At 46.8% G+C, this 10,086-nt stretch overlaps 1 protein-coding gene across 1 annotated transcript in view; it reads right to left on the bottom strand.

Annotated features, from left to right (window-relative positions):
- The window catches only part of T265_08686 (hypothetical protein), a gene marked incomplete at both ends in the record, with an annotated part of 41,966 nt that extends 36,763 nt beyond the window's left edge, over positions 1 to 5,203 (bottom strand). Inside the window, 6 exons of the mRNA XM_009174560.1 lie at positions 2,744 to 2,917; positions 2,954 to 3,304; positions 3,338 to 3,550; positions 3,624 to 4,194; positions 4,229 to 4,335; positions 5,183 to 5,203. Coding sequence (XP_009172824.1) covers positions 2,744 to 2,917; positions 2,954 to 3,304; positions 3,338 to 3,550; positions 3,624 to 4,194; positions 4,229 to 4,335; positions 5,183 to 5,203 — 1,437 coding nt within the window. The remainder of the gene's footprint in view (positions 1 to 2,743; positions 2,918 to 2,953; positions 3,305 to 3,337; positions 3,551 to 3,623; positions 4,195 to 4,228; positions 4,336 to 5,182) is intronic.
- Between the last annotated feature and the right edge of the window lie 4,883 nt (positions 5,204 to 10,086).

The following is a 10,086-nucleotide window of genomic DNA, read 5'->3' as shown; positions in this document are numbered from 1 at the left end:
ACTGCCAGGTTGTCCAAGCCTAAGAGAAGTCGAGAGGCAGAAGTCGAGTTCGAACCAAGGAGCTTCCTGTCAGTAAATTTGCGCTCTAACAGGCACGGCACCTTGGCCACTAAAACATCCTTCCCCGGAAAGTGGAAAACTAAGGAATCCGAAAGCCAGTACCTCCAACACCTAATGATCGGAATACAGTAAATTTGCGCTCTAACCACTGAGGCACCTTGGCCACTAAAACATCCTTCCCCGGAAAGTGGAAAACTAAGGAATCCGAAAGCCAGTACCTCCAACACCTAATAAGATGATCGGAATACAAACTAACAGCATACAGTTCACGCAGAAAACAAGTCGCATTAGTTCCCCCTGCTACTTGGTGTTATTAACTGCCCTACGTAGGATACTACATCCTTCAGGTTGGCGCACAAGTTCAGAAACGGCATCTGTCAAGGCTTACCCAAATTGGCAGTGTCGAGTAGCGATTGCTTGAATGGTTAGTGAGTCCTGTTGTTGAATGAACATACCGGAACAGTCTTTTAGCCTCTTCAGAATGCTCCGTGATCAGATAAGTATTGATACTGGGACGAGATTCCAACCTCTTTGCACCGTGCTGGGAGTTTTGCCCATGACAAAGCGCTACCAAGCACACCCAAACACTCGATATCAGAGCGAACACTGGCACTGTTTAAATCTCTGAGAAATACCCCAGTCAATCCTGAATATAAATGGACGTGACGAATTACCAGACGTCAAGTGAAAGTGAGCGTCCGACCTGACCGTGAAGTCCGGTGGAAACAGAAAGCCAAGGAAATGAAGGGGTCCAGAAGGCCGGGAATGCATGAGAATCATTTCAGTTGACCCGCACTGCCGGCCTGCGGAAACCACCTGTGAGTAATACCATTAAAGATTAGTAGGGAGTGATCATTTGGAGTTAAGCAGAACGCCTCCACCATTGGGCCGAATACTCCAAAAGCAGTTATCGTGGCCACCAGTCATCTAGTGTCTATAGTTGACGTGAAATCGTGGACGGTTAACGTGGACCCCCTACGGCCTTAGAAGTTTATGACTCAAACATCACCAAGCGTCTGATCCGGATGACGACACACTCACGTCGTTCAAAAAATGGAGATGAAGTCATCAGCCAGCGCTTGTCTGATTTGCTTGCCTGTACGAAAACGAAACTGCCCCGGGCAAGTGGCGAGAGTCGGTGATAGTGCCCATTATCAAAGAAGGGGCTCTTGGTGAATGGAGGGTCAGCTTGACCCCGCTCGTAACGTGAATGTTGGCGTTACCGATGCTTCGTCACATTATCGTGGTTATTGAGACTGATTTGGGTGCAGCAAGCGGTATTCTGGCTTGATATAGGTAACACTCCGCCAGGTGCTAAAGCCCCATCTGTAAAAACAACCCACAATTTAAGTGGTCCTGGATCTCCAAGGCACATTCAACTCGGTTGACCGGTCTGTCTTCCTTGACATGTTTGCCCATCAAGGAACTCTCCGGAGGTTTATGAACAATATCACTTAGACTTCTCAGACTTCCGGCTGTCATGCTGTCGGTGATGATGATGATGACAGAGAGCTCTCGAAAAGCTTCCCCACACAAAGCGGTCTGTCAGGGATGCTTGCTCCCTACATTCCCATTCAATTTCGTGATCGATGAGATTACCGAGGCGAACGCTGGTGTTCAAATAGCCTCTAGCAACTAACTTGTCGATTTGGAATACGTAGACATCATTGTCGTCTTCGAAGAGAAGGCGCAGGTTTTCTGGACAAACTGCCCTATTTCATCCCGTCCTCTGGTGTGCATTTGATACCCATAAACTGTAAGTTCATGCTCCTGAACATGCAGTCACTATTTACAATCTAGGGTGAGGCACTCGAAGTTCTGGAGCGGTTTACGTACCTTTGAAGTTGTACTGACTCTGACTGTAGTATGACAGATGAAGTCACTGCACGAATCTTCAAGACTCGGGTCCCGTTTGATAATTTGAGACGCCTACGGCGTCAAAGTGATAGATCCTTGAATCCCAAGGAACTTGTATCAAACTGCAGTATGGGCGGTTTTGTTTTATTGATGAGACTTGGCCTGTTCGATCAGAGGAACTGAGATGTCTTCAGGTGTCCGATAATCGTTGTCTCCCAACCATAGCTGATGTGGGTTGGTGTCGGAGAATCCGCAACGAGGCTATTATAAAGCGAGTTTTCGGGTGTGCAACAGGTACCCCCACTGAAAAATCCGTACAGCACCAGAAGTTGCGTTGATTGGGACGTGTGTTGCATATACCGTACTCTCTTCGGCAAACATATATGCAACACATGTCCAACTCACAGTGCCGGAAACACGGAGGTGGCCAAACCCTGACTTGGCAGAGTGGTATGAAGGAGATTACGAAACGTTTGGGTGCAGTCGGTGGTACTCGTCTTCCAGGATAGGGACCACATGATACCCACTACGTCTGTTTGGAGACACTGCGAAATATGGCTGCTGATCAATGTCAATGGCGTTCATGTTGCAAGTTTTTATCCAGATTCTTTGATTGAGTGTCTAGAGGTGTGGCCACCTCGGAATGATTGTAATAAGGTAGCACTAGGTCCCTTCCCTTTCTACCTTTATTCTTTTTTTCACAATAAGGCTTTCAAACAGATCATGGCTGTACGGCAGCGAAGCATCAGTGTTGGACACTGGTCTCATGCCGAGGCGCTTCCAGTACTCACGACAGTTATAGTAACCACTTAGTAGTGGGGCTTACTGAAACCGTATCGCAGAGGCGTCTCCAAACGTCAGGATGGCGTGGGAACAGAGGTCGAACTGATTGCAGTAGTTCATCCGATGACAGTTCATTCCGGTTAAACAAGTTTAAGGCTTGCAGAAAAGTTTGGTAAGCCCGATCACTCCCATTATCAGTGCAAAGAACCGACCGTATCTGCAAGCGAAATATATACATAAACACATGACGTACTTTGTGCAGTAGCGATACATCAACTCCACCAGCAAGCTGGTTGAGGTCAGTCACGCTGACGTCCCGAACCGCCGGACGACATTTCTTTGGGGCCGTGCTCAATGCATTATTGCTCATACAGGGTGTACCCTGTGGAGCAGGGGCCAGTCGCTTCAGCTTCTTGAGGTCAACATTCAGCAGCGGTGCAGTCGCATTGCTGACAGTACTGTCCTGTCGCTGCCGGGAGGATAGTGTCAGGGTGAGTCCTTCAGATATACGGCTTATGGTTTGTGGTAGCGGAACACTCTCCGGTGAATTCTCCGAGTTTGACTGTGACTGTCCCGTGGGTTTCCTTCCAATTAGATTTTCGGTCTACGAATTAAAAAAGTACAAATGAACACGTACCACAGCATTTGTCACACCGGTTGATTCGGGTAAAAATTGCCCAAATTCCTGTAACAAGTCTTCTTGGCCATCAAATAGCTTCGCGACATCTTGATACACTTGTTTCTCAGCAAGCTTCCTGCGGGACGGGTCTGCATGTCGTTGCTCCCTTTGATACCATTGTAAAATATCCAAAAACCGCTGGTACGCGTTCGGGACGCCTTGGAAGCGATTCTAAAGTGTGTAAAGCTTGTAAATTCATGTTACTTTTGTCCGGGAGTCCACTGACTCCGGAGAGAAAACTCACCTTGATTTTGTTGACATAATGCAACGCGTGGTTAAACGACTGAACCTGCTGTTGCTGTTGGTGATGGTAAACATTTGTGCTTGGGACAGTCGGATGTGCGCCAGTACCGCAAGCCACCGAGTAAGCACTTCGGAAAGACTGGGTTTGTAAGCCCTCATTATATGTTGTGAGCAATACTTGGCTGGTTGCAGTAGTGGATTGATCAGAAGAGACCACGTTATTAGATCGGGGTGGTAGGTTGTCATGACCAGACGAAATGCACGTAACTGAAGGGGAATAAGCGCTCTGACGGCTGAGATTATCATGGGGTATAGGAACAGAGGATAAGAACGCGGACGCTTCCCAGTCCGCCGAATTATCCGCCGACTTGGTGCTTGACTTCTTTGGGGGTGATATATTTTCGATTGCTGGCGTTCCAGAGTTGCGGACACCGATGTTTGTTGAGGGACAACGAGACACGGGAGCATCCATCCGATAGGCTTGAGGTATGAAGTTATTAAACCCAACGATCAGGTCTGTGTGGCCTTCAAAAAGTTCTCGAACACGACGGATGACAACTTCCGTACCGATCCTGCGAAAAAGTTACAAAAAGTAAATAACCATACGTTTGCATTTTGAACTCCCGCATGACGTCAAGAAAATCGGTGTAAATTGCGCCTTGACCAGCAAACCGCTCCTTCACTTCGTCCAAGTATGAGAGCGCATCTTCAACCTTTAAATACTTCATCATCGTCTGCGGCTTCCGCTAATGAGGCGCGAGAACGACTTCATGAATGATCAGCTGTTCGATAAAGGAATGGACTGGAAGGTATAAAATTGTCGACAGGCGATGGGAACTACGTCAGCGAACTCAAACGGAAATGCATACCAGATTACCCGATAATATATCCTAATAGTGATGTAAAAAAGCATATAACACTTACTGGTTCGAATTACTGACAGTCTGAATAACTTACACACTAACGCCCGAAGCTTCAAACCATCCACCTGACCGAGGAAATGGTTTTACGAATTGATTGAAACAAAGGCTCCAGTTCACGACACGTTGGGAGAGAATGGGAGACCTGCCCAAGAAGCTTGTACAAGCCAAGCAGTGTTTCCCGTATGAAAAAAATCGAAACTGAAAACAACTTCTGACAGAATCAGCCCAGATGAACTTCAACTGAGATTTCCAAACACCACAAAGGAGCAATCCACGCGCAATGTATGCTGCCGACTAAGTAGGGCTGAAAAGAGGGAGTCTGCAAGCAGTCACAGGAGGATCTGATCTTCATATAGGACTCTGTAGGTAAAATTGCTGCGGAGAGATATGGGATGGGGAAACAAAACGCCTCATGTAAGAAGACGAAGTTGAATATTTCATAAAATTTAATGACCACTATATTTCAGGAATTCCTGACATTTCATTCGTAACTGAACGGAGTTTGAAAGCTGATTACTCATTTTAACGGTCTTTGGTACTTTATACTCGTCTCCACGTAACCAAACTTGTCCTTCGCACTGCATCATGAGAAATCGGCGCAAAAGGCATTCGCCGTTTTACGGATGATCCGACGTACCTTCTCCGGTATTACTCGCATGGACTTCCAAATGCTCTATGGGGCCTACGTCAGACCGCTCCTGGAGTACGCCAACTAAGTTGTCTACTCAGGACGTACGAAAGACGTTACCCTCATTGAGCGTGTCCAGCGGGGCGCCACGAGAATGGTTGCCGGCCTCAAGTCCGTGGACTACGAAACGCGTCTCGCGACGCTTGATCTCTTTCTCCTGGAGTACCGTCGCCTCCGAGGGGACCTAATTCTTACCTACGCCTTGTTTGAACAAAGCTTGGCAAACAGGTTTTTTACCGTTGACCCAGCAAACACCCGGCGGGGACATAGTAAGAAAATCTTCAAGCTCAGGGCACACACATCCGTTAGACAAAACTTTTTTTCATTTCGGGTAGTAGCTGCGTGGAATGACCTTCCTCCGGCGGTTGTACACGCTCCTTCTCGAACCCAATTTAAAGCACTATTAGACATTTATTTATGCGAATCCTCGCGCTGGCGAGCATACTGCCCCGCGCTGAGAACATAAAGAGCAGTGCTACACCCTTTTTTCACTTGTGCCTTTCAGGTGAACGACAGCCACTGACCGACAAGAACAAAACCAACCCGGGAAACTTGGGCAAAAGCCTCGATCCTGTGTATCAATCCGTGAAAATCCGTGAATACGATTGGGACTTCAGAAATTTCAGACGAGGACCAAGTGGCTTAAAAAGAATTGGCACGAGAGAAGACGGAAATACGATGTTAAAAGTAAGATGATGAAAGACCTCACCGAGAAGGAAGTTAAGGTACGGATCCAGGAATAGATACACCAGTTCACGGGCTTTTCCCAGGTTTACTGGGTCGGGTTTGCTTTTTTAACCAGCGACCCCCGATGACCAGAAAGGCACAGGCGAAAAGTGTGTAGTACTGCTTCTTTAGTTCTCAGAAAGAAACAGTAAGCTTGCCAGCTTAATGACTCGCATAAACGAGCTTTCGAAAATGCGTCAAACCCGGTGCTCGATGCAGCATGAACGACGACGGATGAAGGCTATTCCGTGCATCAGTAACTGGAATTGAGAGAAAATCTCCTAGCATAGGTGTGTGCTATGGGCTCGTACTGTTCGCCACGCTCTGTTCAAACAGGGCACAAGTAGTAGGCACGAGATATCCTCGGAAGCGACTCCAGGGGAAAGCGGTCAAGCACTACGAGAAACGTTTCTCAATTAACTGATTTAAGGTAGGCAGCTGGTTGGACACGCTCAAATAGAGAAACGTGTATTTGTTTTCTGAATGGACCATTCATTTGGCATACTCGAACTCGTGGATCAGCGAGAGATGTGAACTCGTTCGAACGTATGTAAAAAGTCCAAATGAGAAGGCCGATATGAGTCCCTCAGCCCTACCTTGTGATAAGATGTCCACAAATACAGGCTTGTTCGTCACGCAGGAATGGTTTTGGGGGGAGCACATCGAGTTGCTGCTACTGATTTGAGGTGAGCCGCCCCAGAAGACGTCCCACCACCTTACCTCAGAATTAATAAGCGGCACGAGACTAAGATTTCAAGCCTCGAGCTTCGGAAATATCAGGTGTGGACGACCTGATGGGCTGTTAGCCACCTTCAGAGAATTGTGCATCCCAGCCCAGTGACCTTAAGTGCGACGTCCGTTACGGGGGCTATCCATAAACTGAGGTATGTCAGGCCAGTTCGCGTTCTGGTTCTCACCCCTTGCAAGGAAATATTATGCCCGACTCCATAGCAGTGACAGCGCTGAGTCTCCACATTTTCACTGTACACCATGTTTCTGAAATTCCTGCTACCACTTATCCGCTTTGCCAACTCTCCACTTCATCAGCCTCATTTGCGCTTTTTGCGGCCATGGTCGCGAGCCTAACTGTCAAAGGTTTCAGCGGCGGTTTTTGGTTTTAGTTCCGTTTAACCTGCTGGTGACGTCAACTCTGCTGCTTCATCAGATGTGATGTCCTGATTCCTCATATTCCGCAGTCCACAATTTCCTGTGACATTTCAGGCGGGAAGCCCCCTGTTTTGACTTCCCTCGTCTTGGTTTCGCACACCACCTTCAAATCTTCAAAATCCGATCTTGCTAGATGTTCTCTCAAAACAGCAGAGAAACTGTGCAGGTTTGGTAATGACCACCGCCTTTGATGTTTTACCTTTGCTCAAAATCACCTTACCTACAAGCCCCGCGCAGTCATGCTTTTATTCTGACTAATATTACGATCATGCCTGGATGCATGCAACCCACAAGATGGGAATAAACATTATTGTTATAGTCGGTTTCCATTTTTATAATTCAGCTTTAAAATCTTTCCGTCCCAAGAGGAACGAAATTCACCTCGTTCGAGCGACTGGCGAAATACCAGAAATAAATACCTTGCTAGTGTGAATGACGTTTGCTTCAGGATCCCTGGGCGGACCTCTTCTTGCACCAATGAGCCGAATTTGTTCGCTTTATTGACCGGTGGACGAATATCTTCATCCGTGGAGACAAAGATTTTGGTTGCCACTCGTAGCTACCTCTTGATAGCTTTGGATTTGATGAGGTCACTGTGGCATAATACAGGACTACATAGTATTTTCCATGTTTTGGATACATCTATTGGGTTACCCTCGGGTTCCTCGTATCTATCCAGAGAGAAGGCCTTTGGTTCATTTCATCGGCAGAGTTACATGCTTTATATTATGCGTTTATGCCTTCACGGGCGGGGTCTATTACCGCAGCTTTTCTTGCTGTGATCCATTACCGGATTGCTGATTTACAGAGGTTCCACGATTTAGAAAACGCCTACACATCAATTGTTCCCTGGATTTTTATTTTTGTGGTGCTGCCTGGCCCCCTTTCCATGGAGATTCCGATTCCTTCTGGTTAACTTCTAGTCCAGATGACTTCACGCAGGTTTTTGGGACCCGAACACAGCTTCCGCCTCGTAAGTTTTCTCGATAGTGCCCTTGTATGTTTCCTCCACCAATGCTGGGCCTAGTTTAAATTGGCCACGGAGGCTATGCATTCTATGGTGGTCCGTCTGACAAAAGCTGTGAATTTACGCTTGAGGTTCCCTGCTTCTGACTCAGTAGCAGGTAAAATGAAAGACCAGCACACCGTGGTCATTATGTCGCAGTGGAGCTCCAATTCACATCTGATCAACCACGTGTCCCCCTTTGATTATGACAAATTTCAACAGAATTTTCGTAGACCTGTGTGGTATCTGGTGGATGCGACGATACGTTGATTCCCTCTTCCCCATTTTCAAGCATATTTTTGCGTCACAATATCGAAAAGTTTGATGGATTACGCAAATAATTCACTTGTGTGACTTCGGTTTTGGTAAATTTATGTCCGGGATGCTCAGATTAAGGCTCATCTTGATGACTCAATTAAGTAGATGACCAATTCCAAGGATCAGATATCTGAAGGACCTGTCACAGCAACAAGAGTCGTCAAAAACCAGGCCCTTACAACAAATGTCACTGGCGGGGACATCCCGATATATGGTTGCTCCGATATCGCGTATAACTCAGGACAAGAGAATAGAGGTGTGGTTGCTCTATCTTGTATATAGCCCTGTATGATTTGGTTCATTTTTCCCACGCCACCCGTAACTGTTTGTGGTGCACTGCGGATTCGAATTCCGCTGTGGGAGGCCAACAATATTTATCTTGAGGCAGTCTACCGTTGCCAGTAATTTTCAGCGGAGGGTTATATTTTGCTCATACAACCCCTGAAGCAGCTCTCCTTAAGCGACAAACTCATGCATCTCTTGCTGGTAAGCGAATGTAACGGTTCCTGGGTCGCATGGATGGAGACCGTCATGTCAGGTCAAGTGGACGTTTTGCAGTGGCACTCGCCAACGCCGTTGAACACAGAGTTTGGACTTGAAATGTTATTGGAGCAATCATCAAGGCTTCTCCAGGACACAATACCTATGTGTGCCGGCCTTTGGTTTCATCGCACATCGAAAGTCGATTACAATCTTTTGTCGAGGAGACTCTCAAGGAATGCGTACTTTCCCTGACCAGGTTTGAATAGGGCGAGTTTAATTGGAGGATACATACAAGAGCATTTTTCAGAAAATTCCCAGCAGTCGTCCCAAAGAAACCAGCGCCATCCAATTTAAGCAAAATTATTCGGCCACTTCTGGTAGTGATGTCCCAACAGTTCTTTAAAAGAACAAACATCACAGACTCAGGAGAGTAGTCGGTATTTCGCAATCTCTGAAACCACTGCGAATAAACAATCCATCATGAAGCATCAAGGCAGAATACGCTACAAAGCCTCTCAAACAAACGTGTTACTTAATACTGTGAAACGCTTCTGGCGGACCTCTCCAGTAACACAAACGATTAACACAGGGTTGACCCGACAGTGGTATCTGAAGCGTGCACAGACAATGGAGGCCTGTATTCTAGCGCAGCGACCTGATATTTTCCAACCTTTCCCAGCCGGAACTCCGTCTACCAGCTTAATGACTTGGATTCACGGTGGCTGTTTTGGGATCCTTGATTTCAAAAACAAATAAATGCCTTGAGGCCAGATGAAGTCCATATAAAGATCCTGAAGGAAACGTCGTTCAAACTCCTCGTACCGAGAACTAAAGAAACAGTGCTACACCCTTTTTCCGCTTGTGCCTCTCAGGTGAACGGAAGCCACAGAAAAGCGGCACAATCCCGAACCAGGAAGCTTGGGTGAAAGTGTCTATCCTTTGTATCAATCGATAAATCCTTGAAAAGAAAACACCATCACAGCATAACCAAGTGAAATGAATGTACCCACAGTTTTGCTGCCCATGCTTTCAGACAATTGGGTCAGCCACGTGTCACCAAACCTATAGTACTGGTCATAGCTTCAAATAAATGAGCCTGTCAGATTCGGCGCGAGCAGATAATTGCAGTCTTAGCGTCGATAACATTCAGATA

Source organism: Opisthorchis viverrini (genome assembly GCF_000715545.1).
Source record: "Opisthorchis viverrini unplaced genomic scaffold opera_v5_229, whole genome shotgun sequence".
In the NCBI taxonomy this organism is placed as follows: domain Eukaryota; kingdom Metazoa; phylum Platyhelminthes; class Trematoda; order Opisthorchiida; family Opisthorchiidae; genus Opisthorchis; species Opisthorchis viverrini.
Note: the sequence above shows the minus strand (reverse complement) of the source record. Positions and strands in the feature narration are given on the sequence as shown.